Below are 22,444 nucleotides of genomic sequence, written 5' to 3' on the forward strand. Positions count from 1 at the left end.
TAAGAAAGACTAGAATATGTTCAAATGTAGAGAGGGAGTGGTTGAAGATACACAATGAAATAATCATAATAAGAAAGTGAAGTCCCTGCAGAGGCAGGAGGAAATAAGATACAGATCATAGGAGACAGAATTAACTACAAGTTGGGCTGAGATTGCAGGAGATCTCACAAATGAAACCACAATATTTAGAGAATGTGGATTGCCTACTTGAGTTTGTCAAATTGGTTGCTACTAGCAATTGGGGTGGACAATAACTCATCATGCAGACTGACCTGTGCATTTTACATATTCAGCATCTTAGGTCCCTACCCACTAAATGCCAGGAGGACAATCCAGTCATTCTAACAATCAAAAATGTTCTAAAAATGTTTTACTTGGCCGGGCGCTGTGGCTCACGCCTGTAATCCTAGCTCTTGGGAGGCCGAGGTGGGCGGATTGCTCAAGGTCAGGAGTTCAAAACCAGCCTGAGCAAGAGCGAGACCCCGTCTCTACTATAAATAGAAAGAAATTAATTGGCCAACTGATATATATATAAAAAATTAGCCGGGCATGGTGGCACATGCCTGTAGTCCCAGCTACTCGGGAGGCTGAGGCAGAAGGATCACTCGAGCCCAGGAGTTTGAGGTTGCTGTGAGCTAGGCTGACGCCACGGCACTCACTCTAGCCTGGGCAACAAAGCGAGACTCTGTCTCAAAAAAAAAAAAAAAAAAAAAAAATGTTTTACTTATATCTTTGTTAGGGAAGTATTACCTAATTTAGAGCCATACAAACATGATCCAGAGCAGCCAATGCTACCCACAAGTGTTAGACCTGAATTACTCAAGGTCATAAACTCACTGTTCTAAAGTCTACCTATATGATTCAATATCATAGCTACTATCCATATGTGATTATTTAAGCTTAAACATAAATTAATGAGAACAAAATCAAATAATCAATTTCTCCATCAAACTAGCCACAATTGCAAGTGATGAATAGCTACATATGGACAACAGTTATAGAATATTTCCATCCTCTCAGAAAGCCCCATTGGACAGTGTTAGTCAAAAGCACATAAAAGGAAGCTGCCCACTTTTCCTCAGGTTTTGTATAAGTTCTTCCATAGTCAACCAATTATTATTAAAATAGAAAGTGTGAAAAGAGTCAGTAAACACTCCATGGAATTTGAAAGTTCATGGACCAGTTAAATCCATGGACTGAGCAAAACTATTAATAGCAAAAGTAGCAGACCAACTCAATGAAGTTGAGAACTGCTTTAGAGATTCCATATTAAAGAAAAATTCTGCTCACAGGAGGATTCCACTAAATTACTAAATATTGTATTCTAAACTGGCAAAATGGGATGTGTAACTCCTATATTTGGAGAAATTTATTCTACCTACTACCATGTGTCAATGACTAATCCTGCATTTCTTGTGCTTGGAAAGGTGAAAATAATAAATACACTGCCCCCCACTTTATCTTTTGACTAAATTCAAAAATGGCGTGTTTAAAAACCTTATGTTCAAAAGTACATTTTCAAAGATTATTTAGCAAACATGTTTCAGAAACGTAGAAAGAGCATCTTAAGTACCATTTGGTTGGAACACTGTTTCCAAATAAAGCTTCAAAACTTGGCATCACTTCATTCTTTTCTTCTGTAAGTAATTTTTTTTCTGGAAACATATGTAATATTTCTTACTCAAAGTGTATGACAGCCAAGAAATTCAATTATTCCAAATCCATAAATCACAGGTTGTCATTTACTCATAACAGAGGAAACCAATTCAGAAATTGCTGGGGATGTGGATGCCTAGTAAAATTATACAGAGGGACTGTTTTTTGTTGTTTTTTTTTAACTCCCTTTGCAAGGAAAACTATTTATTGGATACAAGAGTTCTTCACTAGGAATGCATTTCCCAAGCAATATATTGTTAAAAATTTAAGCTATATCTAAGGAAATCATTTTGATATTTTAACAGTTCAACATTATCTATATCAACTAATTAGAGTGAAAAGCGTCTCCTTCATTTTAGGCAGATTGTCTTCATTTAGCTGGAAATCTTGAAGTACTAGGAGTCATCTTTACTTTTCTTTGCATCAACTTCGGACTATTGATTTCAAAGTTTCTTCTTCATTAACACCCAAAGGCTTTACTTCTTTAGCCACACGATACATTGTAAACCTTTTCCCAAAGCCAAAATGTATTGTGTTACTGAAAATTGCCAACGAGACTCTATAACTTGACTGAAACTTCACAGAAAAATTTGAAGTTTTGTCAAAATTGCACCAAGTCTTGTATTAACTATAAGGAATCCGGACTCATGCCTACTCCTTGCTATTAACCAATCAGGATATTGGTACTCACCTAATCACAAAAACCGAGGTTCTCAAACATCATTCTATAACATCCAGAAGGAGGGCTAAAAGAAATCCCTTAGGCTTGCCAAGGTAACTGCCTAGGAAAGAAAAGCTACAGATTCCTTTGATGGTGGCTCTACCAGTCAACATTGCCCCTCACTCTTGGCTGTAAGTCAGCCCAGAGATGAGATAACATCCAACCTGGTAGATATAAAAGTACTCTAAGGCTCTGTTTAGATAGCTGTCTATCTAAAGATGTTCACTGCTTCATTACTATCCAAAAAGTCTTTTGAGATCCAGTCTTCTCTCTTTCTCTCTTCTAAGTATATTAGTATTGTCACATCAACCTCTGAGAAAATAAAATAAAATGAAAATCTCAATATTCTCCTCAATAAAAAGAATCCTGGAGAGAATCTCAAGTGTCCAAGTCACAAGATATTGAGTAGTAATGTTAGCCTATTACTATCCACTAGCAAAAAGGATGGTGAGGAAGCAGGTGAAAAGCAGCTCTTTATCAAGTATCATTTTCCAAATGCTATTATAATGTACATGACCTATTAATGTGACTATGCCTCTATTATATTAATATCATTTATTTAACATGAAATAACATGAAATAAGTGGGTAGACATCAATATTACACCTAAAAGGTAAGGTCATTTCTGGCCATAACCCTGAACCTTAAAACCATTCAACCAAATCATACAACACACACACACACACACACACACACACATCCTTAAAAAATAACCACAACTCTATCCCATATGAACCACTGTCCTTTATTTGATCTGCTTCTGATTTCAGATTCAGATTTTTGGTTCTTTGATGCTGTCTTGATGTCAGTGTCTGGTCTCTGCCCTTGAACCCAAGACTTCATCTCTCTAGTTGTCAAGTTTTGATAGCTGCCCTCACTTATTTCACTCTGGTCCTCAGGATTGCTCAATAAAACTCCCTACTCCTGAATCAGCCAGTGAAACCCAGCTTTCATCACTGAGCTAGCAGCAGCTAGTGACAGGAATGGCTTCAACAATGTTAGTAACATTGTGCCCAATCTGGAAATACAAATTTAAAGGAAGGATCTCAGACAACTGAAAGAAAACTTGAGCTCTATACACCTTGAATGTAAAGAAGTTGAAAAATCTAGGATGTCATTGGAGACAGGCAGAGAGCTGCCACTAAGAAACCACAACAAGACCATTTTTCCTGGACTTTATAGATATAGGCATTGGACCTGTAAGTTATAGAGAAAACTAATTTTGTCATGAATAAAATTCTTTTCTTATATGAAAGATATGTTCATTTCTTACAGCCTCTGGGTTTTTTCCCCACTTTTAAAGCTTTAATTTAACCTATTCGGCTATACCAAAGACTATCAGAAGAGATTTTATTCAAGCTGGGCTTGAATATCAAGCTGGAGCTAATAACGTCAATATCACCCTAAGGCCAATATAATATAAAACAGCAGGAATCACACAAAAAAATGCCAAAGGCAAGTGAGACACAGAAAGATAGAGTTGTTTTCATTTAGTCATTGACCCACCCCACTCAGAAATTACACCTTTCAATGCAAATCTTGGAATTCCAGACATTTTACTAACAAATGTGCCCTTTAAGTAATGTCATTTCTTGTAAATTTTTGCAGGGTATTTTCTCAGGACTGGGTAGGTCCACTTTGCCACTAGACAAAGATAAAAATACTACTGTAATAACTTCCAAAGTACAAATATATTAAGAGTACTCTGTGGCCATCAATGGGGGGCTAGAATATGGAATACCAATAAGAATTCTGTTTGGTCACTTCTCAATAAATTGTATACTAAAAAGCACTGCTTCTAAATTTCATTTTTATCAATTGTCACCCTTAAATTCTCCATACCCCATTCTTTGTAAACATTTAATGTCATGGATCTTTGTGTTCACAAATACTCAGACTCTGCCAGCAGGCAGTTTATTAAACTATAGCTTTAAAGTAATCTTCAAAAAATAAAAAAGGAAATGGTTTTCTATTTTTGTTCTGCACTGAGCTGAAGGCAGGTAAAAGTAAATAAGGCTTTCCACGGGCAACCGGGCAAGCATCACGGCTAATATTATGAGCCTGATTCCTTGGATTTGACAACCTTGAAAGAAGAGTGTAGAAATTCAGTTACAGAAAGCACTTATTGGAGAAGAAATAGGGCTTTAGAAGAAACACTGATCCTAGGTTTCATAAAAGGACAGTAAATTATATTAAAAAGCCATCTGATTTTCCTATAGTGGCCCTACCCTCATGAGATACTTCTTTACCCCACCCCAACCTCTAAGAGAAGCAATGCTCACAGCTACATGTGTGCACACTTGTGCACATACAAAAACACACACCTCAGATTATTTTATTGTTTAAGCCAATCCTTTTTAGCTAGGATATTTCATCCAAGGTATGACATAGTCACCTTCCTAGACTTCTTAGTAACAATTGTTAGTTATCTAGAGATACTTGCAACCTCAGGTGAGTGCAGCTAAAAGATTGACATGACTTTATTTAAGTCCATATTTTAAAGTTTAATTTAAATCATATATTTGTGTGTGCATGTGTGTGTGTTATATAACATGCTCTGTTATTTTTCCTCATTCTTGGTAGGTACAGTGTACATCAATTAGTGTCAACAATATAACAAGCAAGTGGGAGAGTCAAAAATTGATCCTTAATCCTTTTTTGAAGAAGGGTTGTAAGTAAAAATAAGCTGTCTATAAATAATTGCCATTGATTTTTGCGATTTATATAGGCATTAGGCTAAAGAGAAACTTTATAAATTTAAGCTCGCGTTTGCCATCTGCTGACAAATTTATGAATTACAAGTGGTATGCATCAACCAATATTTATTTGGTGGATATATAGTATGTTCAGGTTTTTGTTTGCTTGTTTTTTGTGTCTTCATTTCCAAAGCCTATTAGGCAAATATTAAATATGAATTTTCTCTGAAATAACTATACTTAACAATTTATTGAATTATTAAAAGAAAACCATTTCCTAAGCTAATCATATTTATTTCAAACAACCAGTTTATAGTGAAGTTATTTTAATTCTTCCTACTGAGAAATTTCAAATTTATACTCACTACACATATTTAATATTTAAAGTGGATTTTATCAGTAAAATATTTTAAAGGGATGCTATATAAAATTCTTTAATTGTTATAAGCTGAATCAAATGTTCATGCCAAATATAGTATGCTTATAATTACAGTACAGTGAGAAGGATCTGAAATTGGCCATAGTAATAACACCAAAACAAACAAAAAAGTCATTCCCAGAGAACTGGGGTCATAGCAACCACCAGTTTTTATTCATACTCTTATCAAAATCTTTCTCTTACATCCAGGGTTATACTTTGTTATTTATTGAAGCAGGGCATATGCTCCTGGTCTAAAGAAGCTTTCCAGCCCTAATCAGGTAGAATCAAGCATATTATATCAGAGCCATCAATCATGGACTCAAAAAAGATACATCATTGAATTCTTAATATAGGCAGTCGCTATGCTTAGGGTTGCACAGACATTATTTTGTTAGATCCTCACAACTTCACGTTATCATCATACCTGTACACCAAAGATTAGGAAGTTGAGTTTAAAACCACTAAGCAAGCTATCCAAGGTGATAGAGCCAGGATTGTACCCAGAAGACCTGACTCTAATATCTGGCTTCCACAAGCCATATCACTGGAACTATTTTCTGCAGGACCACTGGCACTCATACTTTGGATAAAACTGGTGCTTGTGTGACACTTTCCCAGGTCTTTTTAAAGGGTAATATTTACCAGTTTGCTCTCATTCCCATCTTAGCATTTTAAAATGAGCCATCTGTTTTCCTGACTGTTAAAGTTTCTTTTATCGGTTTTTGTCATGTGTCTGGAAAAAGTGAGGGTCTTTAGAGATTCAAAGAATCAGTTATAGGACAAGTCATGCCAGGATTAGATTCCTTGATTGATCAATAGCTATGTGTCCTTGGGAACATCTTTTATCTATTCACTCAAGGGGTAGATGCTGCCAGGCCCTTAGCATATGACTGCTAACAACACAGATACGATTGCCATCATGCGGCCAACTTTTTATTTTAATCGTCCGTAGATTTCAGTCTCCTCCTCTGTAAATATATGTGACAATTGTAATAAAGTCATAAAGATTCTGTGATGGTGATTCATATAAGGCAATAGCAGAGCACCTGGCAGGTTTGTAATAAAGCTCAGCCATTAGGATGGACATTGTGTCAGACAAGAGGTCATGTGTGCTTCCCTCTCTCTTGGAAACTGGCATAGCTGCAAGGAAAGCCAGCTCACTGTAGCCTGCTGGGAGATGACATGCATGGAGCCACATATGACCACAGGTACCCAACTGAGCCCAGCCCAAATTTTTACCCACAGAACTATGAGTTAAATTAATGATTTAATTTAAAGCTACTAAATTTGAGGATAATTTGTTACCAACCAAGAACCAACTGATACAATGGTCTTTTTACTTGCAATGTCCTTTATATGAAATTGTTGTATGTAAACTGTTACAAAGAGTTCAAATTCCTGTCTGATTCCATTTCTACATAAAATTCTACTCTAATAATTTTAGCGCTTTTTCTTATAAAAAGAAAGAAACACGCCTAACTTTATACAACTAGTAAGTGGCAGAATTATGATTTGAACTCAAGCAATGTGACTCCTCATTTTGCACTATTAAACCGTCTAAAACTAGAGGATTTTCTGTAACAACCAAAATCTTCTGATTAAATTTCAGATTGTTCTTTTTTTAATGTAAAATAATTAAAATAATACCAAAATTTGCACAAGTAAAAAATAGAGCATAAACTCACCCTCAAGAGAGAACTAATATTAACATATTGTACAGTCATGCATTGCTCAACTATGGAGACACATTCAGAGAAATAGGCTACAAACCTGTACAGCATGTTACTCTACTGAATATTGTAAGAAATTGTAATACGATGTAAGTATTTCTGTATCAAGTCATATTTAACATAGAAAAGGTATAGTAAAAATGCAGTATCATAATCTTATGGGGCCACCTTCATATATGTGGTCCATCACTGAACCAAATTTCATTAAGTAACACATGATTGTATTTGTACATCCAAACTTCTTTTCTAAGCATATAAGTATGCATGTGTCCTATAAAAATCAGAGCATATGGCACATGTTACTTTTCAACCACCATAATTATTTTAGCAAACCACCAATTATTGCACATTTACACTGCTTCTGGGATAATCTAGTTGCAAGGAATGGAAGGACACTAACATAATAATAAGGTGCATGCATGTGTATGTTGGAAGTGGCAAGGTCAGTGAATAAATAATACAGATAGTTACAAGAAAACTTCTCTCTCTTTTCTCTAGGGCAATTGGTCATGGGATCAAAATCATATTTAACCTCTCTCCTCCTCGTAGAATGGGGATTTTCTCAGCATATACTTGTCTTTGGCTCAACAAGGCTTTTCATCAGACAGAAACCACCATTGCCTTGCTTTCTGTGGACCTTTGTTTGGCTTTTACTAAATTGGTTTTTGGACATTTTGTTTTCATTTGAATCACCTGCAGCCCATCTAGAACCATCTTGAATGCAAAGTGAAATCACCTGGAGAGATTTTGATTTAATTGGTCAGGGGTGTTGTCTGGGCACCAGTTTTTAAAGCTCTTTAGGTAATTTCAACATTTAGCCAAGTTTGGTAACACTGAACAAAGGGGTCCTGAACAGGAGTATTGCAGGACTTTTCAATAAAATCAAGGAAAAGGCCACTGCATTTTCTACTATGGACTTAAAATGTCTATCACTGGAGCTTTGGGAGCAGTTTCATCCCATTATCATTTCATGTAAAATTTGCAGTCAGATAAGGAATACTAAATAAAATTATTTTTATTTATCTTATTTGAACCTCCTATTATCTTTCAAGGTTGGCAAGACAAGTATTACTATCCCTGTTTTACAAGTGAGAAAACAGGTTTAGAGAAGTTGGAGGCATTTTCAGTATCTAGAGGAGGCAGATAGAAGTGTATTAGTGCTCACATCACTCCTTGCTTTATATTTCTTTGGACACTTGTCCAGCATAACTTGTGTTATGTGTTTATGTTTAGATCCCATTTCCAGTTAGGCTGTGACCTCTTTACCACTTGTCATTTCATTCAGTCATTCATTATCCAGTCATTCATTTAGGATGCTTGAATGGGTTTTTTTCATTTGTTTTGTTTTGGGGAAGGAGGTTGATTCATATGGGAGCTACAGTTGTGAACAAAACAGAGATCATGGTTTCATCCTTAGAGAGCTTGGAGTCTAGTGGTGGAACAGGCAAGCAAATAGGTAGTTAACATAAATTAACATAAAAAATCAACATAGAGGGAGAACTACCTAATCCTAATGGGGAAAGAGGGGTGGAAGTAAACAAAGGAAGAGAATCTAAGTTAAAACTTGACACAGGGGAATTTACTCATTTGAGAGAAGCTACCATATTCTCTGGTGGAAGGCAAAGCGCAAGACTGGAGAGAGAAAGAAAGAGTGAGAGAGAGACCTGACAGTGGATCAGTGAGTATGACAATATTAGGGTGGGGAGGAGGATAAATTAAGCTGAAGAGAGAAGGTAGATCATAAAATGGCCTTGTAATTTAGGAGCCATATTAAGGATTTTGTATTACTCTAGGCAAAATGCTGTGTTTATGTAGGGCTTTAAGCAGGACACATCATGATCATATTTGTGTTTCAGAGAAGATCTGTCTGCCCCCAGAGTGTCCTTTTGACCATTAAGCTAGGCTTACACAAGCAGGAAAGAAATCCTGTAGTTTTGGCTGTGAGGATAGAGAAAAGTATCCAAATACAGTGATGTTTCCGCTTTGGACAACACAGGCCTTCGGACTGATTTGATTTGCTCTGGCGGTACAAGAGAGGCCAGAGGGTGACAGCTGGGCTGAGCCACTTGGGAAGCAGTGGTAGGACATCCTCATTTAGCGCTTGCATAATGAGGAGAGAAGCGGATTGGAGAGAAACAGTGGGTTTATTTTCAGCATGTGCATTTGGGGCATCTGGGCTGCTTTTTACGATTGGGTTCACCGCATAAAATACACTCCATAAGAATTATTTGATTTATTATTGTACAATCCTAGCTTGAAAAATTCTACCAAACCACTTTACTACTGGAAATTATTAAAGTGGGAACCTCCCCCAGCTACGTATTAAATCCAATGAGGACGTTTGTGAAAACACGTTTGCCCGCGCTTAGGACAAGTTGATTGGCTTTCGCGCATGCTCAATACGTACCACAAGCCCCGAGCTCCCCAGTCCTCGAAGCGCGAAAATGCGGTTTCCCCCTGCTGGTCAGACCTGCATAATGCAGCTCGAGGAGAGAAAATTCTTAGGGGCGTGGTAGCTGATGGGTGACGTAGAAATTCGGCGTCCAGGTAGAGGCGGTTACGTCAGTGGCGCGCGCCGTGGGAAACCTGACAAGCAGCATGGCTGCGGGTTGTTCAGAGGCGCTGCGGCCGAATACGGCCTCTGACGGGTCCCTGGTAGGATCGGCAGGCGTCCTGCCTTGCCTAGAGCTTCCTACCTATGCTGCTGCTTGTGCGCTGGTGAATAGTCGCTACTCCTGCCTGGTGGCCGGGCCACACCGAAGGCACATCGCTCTGTCGCCTCGCTACCTTAATAGGAAACGCACCGGCATCCGAGAGCAACTAGATGCGGAGCTCCTGCGCTATTCCGAGAGGTATAAAGGTCTTTTTAACTTTTTCTTCTCCAAGAAGGCAATGACATAACGTGGGTTGCCTCCCCTACTTTGGGGCGCTGGAAGGGGCAGTGGGTGGATGAGATGATGGCGCAGCAGGAAAAGGGTGAATGGTAAAGTTTGCACCGGCCCCCCGGGTTTTTAGTCCTGGATTCTAGAGTCACGATCCGCCCCTCAAAGGCAGTACCGCACTGGTAGAGATATGTACAGGGTCACTGGCATAAGCAGGGAAGAAAACTTAAAGGTGAAGTTCAAGTGTCGGCGGAGAGAGTGGACAATCTCGCGCCAGTACCCTGTTATATGAGGAAGTATAGAACAGGGGTCTGCAGGCGTAGTAGGCCCAGTTGTGCTTGGCATCGAACGTTACATTTGGCCCCTTCCAGATAATGTTTTCTCATTGGTAATGGAAATTTGGTATGCAGTACTTCAGTACACTCTCTTTCATGCTATAGAAAATTGCACATAAAGCATTAGTACAACTGTTTAATCGTACAACATGAAGGGCAGTTTTTGTTGTTTTGGCCCTGGTAATTTCCCCAGATTCTCTTCTCTTGGTCATGATTGGGGATGAGGGAAATACCATTAGTTTTGTTTTATTTTGAAGAGTTTATTTATTCGAACTGGTGAGTGTATTGCTCTTGGGAGAGAAAAAAAATCTTTTGGTGCTTTTAAATTAAGATATTCAATAGTGACATGAAAACTCGTAATTCCGGGGTATAGAGAGATGTGCTTTAGTATTATTCGGGACTATTTTGGTTCAAAAGAAGAGCTCTAAAACTAGAGTGGATGGATTCCTTAAAGAGTAATGTTTGCCCTTCATAAATTCCATGAACCTTCAGAAGTTGTAGGAATTTCTTACGTGAGTATCCTTTAGGTACAGTATCCAAAGCTTTCACCACTTTTTCAGTGGAAACAGGACCACCACAAACATCGTAAGAATCAATCATGTCCAGAATATAGTTTCCTCCAAGCACCAACACACGCTTGTTGTGTGTTTATATTATATACCAGGGACTTGAGATATAAAAACAAAAAAAAAAATTGTTTCAAGGAGCTTTAAGACAGTTAATCCAGTGGTGTGTTAAAATTCATATATACAGGTAGATTCAATAAAATTTAATAGATTAAGATTAAAAGCAGTGATAAAGTTGTACATGGGGACCTATAGGAGTAGAGGAATGATTTTAGCTTTGCCTAGGGGAGTCAGGGAGGTTTTCTCCAACAAGTAGTGGATGTGGTAGTGAAGCCACCAGGTCTTTCTCTTTAGTAGCTATAATTCCTTAAGAACTAGTAAGTAGCATTTTGAAAAATAGTTGCCCCCTAATCCTGACTCTGAAATCTGTAGACTAAAGTGTCAGAGTCAGGTCTTAATAAATGATGTAGTTGTATTTCTTAACATTTCCATTTACTAGCAACAGTTGCCATTTGGGATTTTTCTCTATTAAGTCATTGGCTTTCATATTCAGGGGCTTCCACTTTAACCCTAATGCTTCCCTTATTATATGCCTGCCATCAAGTACAGAATTTCAGTAATGGTGGATAATACCAAAACTGCCGGTGAGTCAGTCATATTCACAGAAATACACAAACATTTTCCTTGCCAACTCTTATTATTTCCCTTTCTAGCATAACTAGAATTCAAATAGGGAAGGGTCGATTTATTGCTTATGCATAAATTGGGCATTTCATTTCTGAGTACCTGTCTTGAATAATCATTTTTAACTTAGCCAACATCCTGGAACCCTTTTGTGAAATGGAATTGCTAAATTTGTTTCAGACTAATCATATGCTATTGTGTTTTTGACATGGTGATAATATTTAGGAGATATATGCTTTTTGCATACTTCAAATATCTAATCACATTAGCATGATAATGGCCTAGTTTAAAAGAGAATAAAAGATACCATTATCTTCTTTCTTTTACAGTCTTTTAGGTGTCCCCATTGCATATGATAACATCAAGGTTGTGGGTGAACTGGGAGATATTTATGATGATCAAGGACATATTCATCTTAACATTGAAGCAGATTTTGTTATTTTCTGCCCTGAACCAGGGCAGAAGCTTATGGTATGTATGTCATTTTTTCTAGCTTTTTTTGTGTAATTATATAATCATGTCATTTTGAAAACTTTAAGAGATTATATATATTTTGAAGTAAATTGCTATTGTGTGTAAATAAAAATTACTTTAAAAGGTAAAAATATTAGTTTCTGTCCCTTCAACCTAGGTAAGTTTTTAAACTTCAGTCTCCTAAAACATATGCATGCACAAAACATATGTCCCATCTATTCTTTGTATTAGTACCACATTGATCTTAAGGGAAAATAATCAGTTATTGTTATTTTAAAATTTCTCAATTCCACACAAATACCTTTTCTTTATAAAGGATTGAAAGAGTATATAGCATTATGCAAAACAAGAGTCCGAATGGTTATGGAGCCAGGTAGATAATGAAAATGAATGAACGAGGATAGGGCAGCCAGTCTGTACCTAGGAAATGAAGGCCTTGTGTGGAAGGTCTTCCAGTTTTTCAGAACCTGATGCAGAAATTGCTATGAAATCTACTGAAACATATCCCTTTATCCTCTTTACTTGCCCTTCTCTTCCCCTGGCAGTGTTGTGTATGTGTACATATTATCTTCATATGCATATGTATATTCATGCGTGTGTATATGGTTTTTTTTTCTCTAGGTAATAAAGAAAAACTTTAATACATAAGAATCTAAAAACTTAATCTAATAGATAAGAATTTTTGATTAACCCTTAATACTGTTAATAAGAACGTAGATTATATTTCACTGTGACAAAATCAACAAGGCACTTCTAAGTTTTTTTTTTCAATACTAAACTAATGGAAATAGTATCTTTTACCTGCCAAACTGGGAACTGTAATCCAAACTATTAAAGTTGGCAGTAGATTTGTACTCTAGAATTGCTAAACTTAACTTCCATCTGCTTTGTGTAAATTATTATTGCAAATATAAACATGTAGCTGGAAATAACATTCATTTTCACTGAAGGACATTTGGATTATTTCCAGTCCAGGGCTATTATAAATAAATCTGTTGCAAACATACATTTTTATTTCTTTTAAGTGAATAACTAGCAGTGGAAGTGCTAGGTCTCAGGGTACATGTGTGTGTTTAACTTTATGATAAACTATTGTCAGACTAATTTTCCATTCAACTCTTCCAGCTTCTGTGAATCCTTGCCAAAGTTTGGTATTGTTAGTCTTTTAATTTTACTGGTGGTCATACAGTGGTATCTCATGATTTTAATTTATATATCTCTCATGAGCAGTTTTTTATGTGTTTCAATGAGAAGGGTCTGCTCAAGTACTTTGCCCATTTTTAAGTGTATTTTTATTATTGAATTTTAGTTCCTTTTAGTATTGGTACAAATCCTTTTCAGATAAATGTATTGTGAATAGTGTCTCCCAGTCTGTGACTGGTCTATTAACTTTTAATGGTATCATTTGATGACCAAGTACTTTTAATTTTGATGAATTCCAATTTATCATTTTATACTTTTATGGCTGTTGCTTTGTATATCCTATCAGAGAAATTTATCTATACCCAGGTGGTAGAGATTTTCTTCTGTAAACTTCAAGAAGCTCTTAGTTTTAGCTTTTCCATTTAGGTCTGTGATCATTCTTAAATAATTTTTTGCATGTAGTTGCCTTTTGCATCGCAAGTAGGCCTTGAGATTCATTTGCATCTCTGTGTAGTTATCCAGTTGTTCCAGACTCATATATTCAAAAGACTTTTCTTTCATTGATTTTTTTAATTGATAGACTCCATTTTTATGGCAGTTTTAAGTTTACAGAAAAATTCAGTTAGAGGGTTCAGATTTCCCATGTATACCCCTCCAAACACACAATTTCCCCTATTACTGACATCATCTTGTGTTAGTATGGTGCATGTTTTACAGTTTTTGAGCCAATATCAATACATTGTTATTAAAGTCAATAGTTTACATTATAGTTTAGTCTTTGTGTTGTACATTCTACAAGTTTTGACAGATGTATAGTAGCATGTGTCCACCATTGTAGTATACTACAGAGTAGTTTTACCCTCCTGAAGATCCCCTGCGCTCCACCTATTCATTTCTCTCTTCTTATCTCCCTGCTAATTCCTGGCAACCACTGCTTTTTTTTTTTTTTTTTTTTTTTTTTTTAACTATTTCCATGGTTTTGGCTTTTCCAGAATGTCATATAGTTGGATTTGTACAGTAGGTATCCTTTTCAAATTGGCTTCTTTTGCTGAGCAGTTTTCATTTAAGATTCCTTTGTGTCTATTTATGGCTTGAAAACGTATTTATTTTTATTGCTGAATAATATTCCATTTTACGGATGTACCACAGTTTATCCAGGGGTCTCAAACTTTTTAAACAGTGGGCCAGTTCACTGTCCCTCAGACCGTTGGAGGGCCGGACTATAGTTTAGAAAAAACTATGAACAAATTCCTGTGCACACTGCACATATCTTATTTTGAAGTAAAAAAAACAGTCAAAAACACCCGCATGTGGCCTGCGGGCCGTAGTTTGAGGACGCCTGATTTAGACCTTCCAGAAACTACTGATGGGGACACCAGACTCCTGATCATGACAGGTGATGAAGTTTTATTCTGTCATGTGTGTAAAGGATTGCTGATATTAAACAGCACTGTTTATATGTCAATGTTAGAAGCGTATGATTCAGAAAATGTGAATTTCTTGTTTAATGTTTCATGGTCTTCAGTTTTATACCTTGTATATGTTGATCTAGAGGTGAAAAATAAGTTTTGTGGAAAGTTTTATTTTTAAGTTTAAAATCATATAGCACATAACTTCTTTTTTTAGTTTTAAAGCTTTTAATAATGTTTTTGTGTTTTAGCCAAAATAGGCATGTTCAAGATTTACCTATAAAGGGTAAGCTGTCTTCTAATAGGACTACTTACATCGTGCTAAATTGAATCATTAAAGAATGCATTTTTAAGCTTTGAAATCCAGTCTGTTTACAGAAATGTTATGTGGATCCCAGTTATAAAAAGCATATGATTCCTGCTTTGAGATCTTTTCACATGTAGGTTATATCAGAGTATTTTTTTTTGCTTGCTTTCAGTGTGGTTAAACAGCAATAATCTATTCCCCAAGGAATCCTACAATGAGGAAAAGTTTTCTTGGGGAAGGGGTAGTGATTAGTAGTTTATGCAATTAGACAGTTGATGTGCAATTACTCATTTAATAAAGTTTGAGCTTTCTAAAAACTCAGTAGTGTTCTAAAGGTATGTTTTGGTGTGACATGTGGTACGTTTTAATCGAGGTAAACTTTTTCCATATTAAATTGTATCATTAATTGATGTTTTCTCTTTGAAGATCCATTTGAAGTTTATAAAGTTTAGTTCACCTTTTAACTCTACAAGTCTTTTCTTAATGTTATACTCTTCTTTCTTCTTCCCAGGGTACAGTTAATAAAGTGTCTTCTAGCCACATTGGCTGTTTAGTGCACGGGTGTTTTAATGCTTCCATTCCTAAACCTGAGCTGTTGTCTGCTGAGCAGTGGCAAACCCTGCAGATAAACTTGGGTGATGAACTAGAGTTTGAAGTATTTCGTTTAGACTCAGATGCTGCTGGAGTATTCTGCATTCGGGGAAAACTAAATATCAACAGGTTAGTTCATGATCATATAATTATCATTGAATACTTCATTGTTTCTACTTAATTCCGAATTTAGAGAATATAAACTGCTCTTTTAAAAAAATCTATTCATAGCAATATTCATGCCTCCAAGTCATAAAATCAATATTAATAATAATCTTAATCTATAACAATGCATCAAATATATATTCTAAAGCTATATGTCTAGCTAGCTGGTCTGTATTTTAATAATTCAATGTTTCTGAGTATTTTCTAGTTTGTTGTTAATTTTTTTAATTAAAAGCCTCTCTCTGAACTTGAAATTACTGAAAGCACAATTATATTGCTATTAGCCTGCATTTATTATTTAAAACAAAAAACAAAGTTTTGAGTATCTTTATCTGTGCCAGGTAGATATTTTAATTTCTATATTATTCTATATTAAAATTCTTGTAAGAATCACTCTGATTTTGAGCTTGTTTCCTTGGGAGCCAAGTTTGGGTAGATGGTAATTCTTTGAATACTGCCCATATTAGAAATTTTCTTCTAGATTTTGCCTTAAAGTAACAAGGTTATGGGTTAACATTCTAGAACAGTTGTCAAATAGAACTTTCTGTGATGATACTAATGTAGAAATATACCATATGTGCATAGTTACAGTAGCCTCACCATTGAGCACTTGAAATGTGACTAGTGTGACTGAGGATCTAAGATTTGAAAATTATATCATTGACATTACTTAAATTTAAATAGTTACATGTGCCTACTCATAGTATATAAGACCATACAGTTCTGGAGAGAGAGCTACTTCATCAATTCTTATTTTTATTTTAGTGGTATAAAAATAATTCACAACTTTAAAGTAACACTGCCTCAGTATAGGTTAAGTAAAACAATGGACTACTATTTGAAGCAGGATTTAAATAGCAGACAGGAAACTCCATTACTTTGATACATACCAGAAGCATATTTTCTCTCTCTAAAGTGTTAGTGGTTTGGCTAAGAAGCCTGGGTGTCATGATGTTTAATGTTCAGTGACCAAATTTTCCTGAACCAAACCAAACCAAAATTTAGAAGACATGTTTTGACAAGATTTGTATGCCATTTTTATGTGCAAAAACAGTCTGGGAGAAGTACTTTATAACCAAAGGATTTAACATTTAATGTTAAATTTAACATTGTTGAATTTAATATTCAATAGCCTGTAGATATTTCAGTTGTCTGAAGGATAACAATAGAATATTTGAAATTTATGCCATAGTTACATGTCTTGTACTGCTGTCATTATTTAGAGAATCTTAGCACATTGGGATATTCTTGATCTAATTTTGTTGTTTGTCTTTATTGCTCTGTTAATTCCTTTAAACTTTAATTTACAGTTTACAATTTAAGAGCTCAGAAGTTTCTGAAGAAGTAGCAGAAACCGGCACTGAAGAAGTTGTTGAAAAGCCTCCAAAGAAGAAAAAGAAAAAGAAGAAAGACCCAGAGACATATGAAGTGGACAGTGTTACCATAAAGCAAGCAAATTTTGCAGATGACACCCCAAAGGAAGAATTAGACCTGCAGATTACTAATAATGTCAATGGCCTCTGTGAGGAAGAGCCAAAGAAGAAGAAGAAGAAGAAGAAAAAGCACCAGGAAGATCAGGACCAGGACCCTGTTTTTCAATGCAGTGACTCCAGTGGTTACCAAAGTGACCATAAAAAGAAAAAAAAGAAAAGAAAACACAATGAGGAGGCTGAATTTACCTCACCAAAAAAGAAAAGGGAAAAGTAATTTTCTTTAGTGTATTGTAAATATGGTTCAGTTTTTAAAAGATTGATTTACACATAATGGATGAGTAAATGTTTTGAATAATATGAAATGCTTATGCATACCGGTATTTTACAAAATAGGAAATACTTGATTAACAGTTGGAGGGTCTGTGTGCTAAATATTATAAAACTGACTATAAATTAATTTGGGGAATACCAAGACTATTAAAGTACCATTTTATTTTATACATAATAAAAAGGTAAGAGCTGCTCTCACTCTTGACCCTTATATTCTCTCAGGTTTTACCCTCTACATAAAATTATTTCTACAATCTCAAGATTAGCAAAAGAACTTTATAATATTATTCATATCATTAAAGAATGAGTTAACTTTGGGTTTTGATATGATTTGATTTGTAATAGGTTTTACCTTTAGTCATTTCCATGCTGTTTTATTTTGCTTTTTTAAAAACTCAGGACATTTACCAGTTTTAGGTTTTTCTTTTATCATGTTAATACAGTATTTCTGTTATTTAATTTGAATGATTAGCCAAAGAAGCTTATGAAGTCTCCAGAGATCTTAACCATGTCACTACTGACTGTGTGGTGGGAAACAATATTTACTATTCTTTCCTCCCAGGTGCATGTGTGTCATTTTCTTTTTTAAGTCCAAGATGCTGATGGAAAGGCTTGCTCTCTTGTACTCATTCATTTATGCCTCAATCGTTCTTATTTGTTGTGTTTTAGAGGAGAGTCTAATGAAGACAGGATAAATGTGATTCTGACTAGTGGGAAATTTCCACATAACTTTTTGATGATTGGAATAGGCTACCAAAAATTGTTCTGAAGGGAAAACAGTTGTGCACTGCTTTCATTGCGAAAGTGTGGAATGAGTCTTGATTAATTGGAAAATACTGAGTAATGAAATGACAAGCTAACTGAGGTAGATAATCAATGCATGGCCATATTCATTCATCTAGCAGATATTTGACCATCTGCTTTGTGTATCACATTCTACTAAGGCCCAGGGATATAATAGCAGGCAAGGTAGATGTAGTTCCTTCCTCAGAGCCTGTCATAGGAGAAACAAATGCAGGTGCGTGCGCGTGCACACACACACACACACAATCTAAGAAAATATAGAAAATTATTAACTGTGTCAGGTGCTGTGAAGAAAAAGGATTATCTACTCCTGTTCCTTGTGTTACTATCTGCATATAGTTGAATGGCTGAATTAAATTCCCTGTGTCAGCCATTTATCTAATACCAGACATAGTGCTGATCTCACAGTTTAATGTTTGATGATGAATAAATTCTGCTAGTGGCATATCATGATCTAAATCTATAATGATAGGATACACAGTTTGCAGAATGGCAGGCATCCATATTTATCTACAAGTAGATGTACCACATTATGGAATGGTTTAGCCCAATGTCTTTCGTTATAATTGAAATTCATGTGAGTATTGAGCCCTTAAAATATGGCTAGTCTGAATTAAGATATGCTATCAATATAAAATGTATTAACATATTTTGAATGTGTACAAAAAAATGTAAACTACCTGAGTTTTTATATTGGTGAAATTATGACATTCTTGGTATAGGGGATTAAATAAAATATAATTGAGTTTTTAGTTTATTTTTCTACCAAAAAAAGGTTAAAAATTGTACATGCTCATGAGGCTTATATTACCTTTCCTTTGAACAGTGCTACATTACAGGAAGTATAAGTTGAAAATAGTTTGAAAGAGTTATATTATCAGGCTTTAACATCATGGCATACCCAGAAAATGTTTAATAAATACTTTCTTCAAATTTTAAAATTTGAATATATATTTATAATCATGTTTGCCAATATAGGAAATTAATTTTTAGTAAAATAATTCTAACCCTTAATCCATTTGTGTTGCTACAAAGAAATACTTGAGGATGGCTAACTTGTAAAGAAAAGAGGTTTATTTGGCTCACAGTTATGCATGCTGTACAAGAAGCATGGCGCCAGCATCTGCTTCTGGTGAGGGCCCCCATTTATGGTGGATGGTGAAGGGGAGCTAGCATGTGCAGATCACATGACGAGAGAAAGAAGATAGGCCAGACTTTTTTTTAACAAGTTCTCTTGGGAACTAAGAGTAAGAACTCACTCCCAGGATAATGGCACCAAGCCATTCCTGAGGGATCTGTCCCCACTATCCAAACACCTCCCACTAGGCTCCACCTCCAACATTGGGGATCAAATTTCAACATGAGACTTGGCAGGGCCAAATAAACTATATCGAAACCATAGTATCCCCCCATGACTGTACAGCAAGAAAAATGTTATCAAATTTATGCTATTCATGGAAAAATATATTGTAGCTTAGTAAAATAAGCACACTCCCACATATTTTTATTTTGCTTCAAGTAGTACTTCTGCCAATTGTGTTTTATGAAGGAAAAGGGAGACCGTATCCTAAACTTGAAAACTTGAAACTAGATCTGTTCATGCTTTTTTACAATGTGAATAGCTTTAAAAAGCCAGATCTGGCCATTCATCTTGCCTAGAATATAGTAACTTTAATTTTTTGGTTGTTTTTCTCATGCCAAAAAAACTGATGGTGTCCTTCATATAGTCTTCAAAACATTTGTCACATGTTACACTAACCAGGCCTTTATCTTTTTATGTTGGAATTTGCTTACTAAAACCCTCTAGCCTAGACTGGACCCCTTACGTTCTCTCCAATTCTTATCATTCACCAGCTTTTACACTGTGCATAGATGAAATACATATATCATTAATCACTGGAGATACATGGATGACGAAAGCAATTTCCACTCTTGAGGGCATGCAGTTTTTGTGAGATGTGCAACTAAGTGTAGATGATAAATACAGAAAGTGTGAATTGTGTTGTGGAAACGGTCATTAATAGTGCCACTTTGGCAGGCTGAAGCAGCTTGTAATGTTTGAATTGGTTGCATGATGAGCAGAATTTTGAAGGGAAAGAGCTGTGGCCTTCCAGGAGAGCCTACCAGAGGCCTCAGAAGTATCTCATGGAAAAGACCTCAGACACTACCTTCCACATAAAGTTTTCCCAGATGAAAGTAGGCTAAATGTGTTTGCTCCTAATCATAATTATTTTTTTCTTTACTAGATAATTTTCTACTTGTACCACTCCGAATTATTGTTTCCAACTGTTCACCTATTTGTAAAGCTTTTCTCTTGATCAAATTTGTTTGACCAAGTAAGTTTCCTGAGGGATGGGATTATGCCTTAAGTATTGTATATTTACAGTATTTAACAGTGTGTCCTTTGTGTAGCAAAACCATTAATAGATAACTTTTAAATTGATAAATGAAAAACACAGTTTTGAATGGTACCACTTTGCCTGTGATACGATATTCTTAACTTTTTCACTTATTGTTTCAATAAATTCATGCATTGCTTTGCCTATACATGATGTGGTTTTCAAATATTTTTGTCCCTTTAATGTGTCAGTGATAACTTAGATGGAAACTTTCCAAATGGCAGAAATTTGGTCTCTTTAACTTGCTTTATATATTCACCACCTGGATCATCTTTGGACATTTATTTCTTCAAAAAGTAGATATTTTGTGTTATAAAATCAGTGTTTATTCTTTAAAAAATTCCAGTAGCAAAAGTATACACATCTTCCCACTCTGCCATTGATCTCGCTTTATATTCCTTCCCCACCACATACACCTACTTGACAATTCTACTTCCCAGAAATAACTACTATTGTCAATTTCATGTGTAGTTTTAGAGGTTTTCTTAAATGAATTTGTGAAAATACTGTATTTTAAAATATAAATGGACTTAAACTACTCATACTCTTTGAACCTATTCTCTTTCATTTGGTATTAAATATTTTTCCATATGAATATATAGAGGTCTTATTTTTAATGTTATTGAATTTCAGTGTATAATTTGTATCATTTTCTAATAAACATTTAGGTAATTTATGTTTTCCCTCTTCACACACATTGGCTATGTGTGTGTATAAATAATTATTTGCCTGATATAAAGTCCTAGAAATGGAATTGCAGTTTACCTTTTCCATATAGATTATCAGATTGTCTTCCAGAAAAAGTTATACCAATTTATACTCCTACCAATTTACAATCCTATCAGCAATTTTTGGTTGGCAACCTTGCAAACATGGAGAATTACCAACCTAATTTTTGACAATCTGAGAGATGAAAATGGTATATTGTGTAATTTACATTTATTTTATTTATTAGTAAGCTTGAACCACTTGTATTTTTATTGTCCGTGCATTTATTATCTTGAGAATTTCTTTTCATGTCTTTGATCATTCTTTTGGATATTTTTTTCCATTTTTAAGAGTTTTCTACATATTAAGAATGAGTTTTCTCTATTCATGTTTAAACAATTTTCATAATATATCTCATATATTTTAACTTTATCATTTGCTGTTCAGAAATGTTTTTTATATAATCAATAATCTCTTGTCTGAATTTTATCTTAGTTATAAAGTTATTTCCCATCCCAAGATTATAAGATACTCTTACATATTTTCTTCCAGTACTTTTATCATTTTACTTTTTACATTTAAAACTTTGTCTGAAATTGGAATATGGTTTGATGTAGAAATTTTTTCTAAAATGATGTCTCTGTGTCCCCAAACTATGTATTAGTCCATATTTTCTCTATTGATTTGAAGAGTTATGTTAGCTTACACTGCACATACTATAAAATGGTCCTATTTCTCTTCTCTTGATACACTTATGTATTCTGACAAAGCAACACGCTGTTTATCATTCTAATGTGGTAACAGGAATTTTTCAATGGCCCCTTAGCTTCCCCTCTTAGTCCTCCCTGATGATGAATTTCACCTTGACGATTAGATTATGTTATATAGCACAATTGGCTTAAAGAAAAGGAGATGATCTGGATGAGCCTATCCTAATCACATGGCCCTTTAAAGTCACAGAGATTTCTTCAGCTGGTGGCAGAAGAGGAA

At 35.3% G+C, this 22,444-nt stretch overlaps 1 protein-coding gene across 1 annotated transcript; it reads left to right on the forward strand.

The window, feature by feature from the left end:
• Positions 1 to 9,760: 9,760 nt before the first annotated feature.
• POLR1F (RNA polymerase I subunit F) lies at positions 9,761 to 21,322 on the forward strand. Its single transcript, XM_012781006.3, has 4 exons — positions 9,761 to 10,076; positions 12,021 to 12,162; positions 15,536 to 15,744; positions 17,091 to 21,322. The coding sequence occupies exons 1-4, from the start codon at positions 9,823 to 9,825 to the stop codon at positions 17,485 to 17,487; spliced, it is 1,002 nt and encodes a 333-aa protein (XP_012636460.1). The 5' UTR covers positions 9,761 to 9,822; the 3' UTR covers positions 17,488 to 21,322.
• Positions 21,323 to 22,444: the final 1,122 nt, after the last annotated feature.

Source organism: Microcebus murinus, chromosome 9 (assembly GCF_040939455.1).
Source record: "Microcebus murinus isolate Inina chromosome 9, M.murinus_Inina_mat1.0, whole genome shotgun sequence".
In the NCBI taxonomy this organism is placed as follows: Eukaryota; Metazoa; Chordata; class Mammalia; order Primates; family Cheirogaleidae; genus Microcebus; species Microcebus murinus.

What these genes read in the sequence shown, in the direction of transcription:
- POLR1F (XM_012781006.3), top strand. Translation starts at nt 9,823, where the DNA reads ATGGCTGCGGGTTGTTCAGAGGCGCTGCGGCCGAATACGGCCTCTGAC. An exon ending in AACCAGGGCAGAAGCTTATG is followed by an intron (nt 12,163 to 15,535) that starts GTATGTATGTCA and finishes TCTTCTTCCCAG; the next exon opens with GGTACAGTTAATAAAGTGTC. An exon ending in GGAAAACTAAATATCAACAG is followed by an intron (nt 15,745 to 17,090) that starts GTTAGTTCATGA and finishes TTTAATTTACAG; the next exon opens with TTTACAATTTAAGAGCTCAG.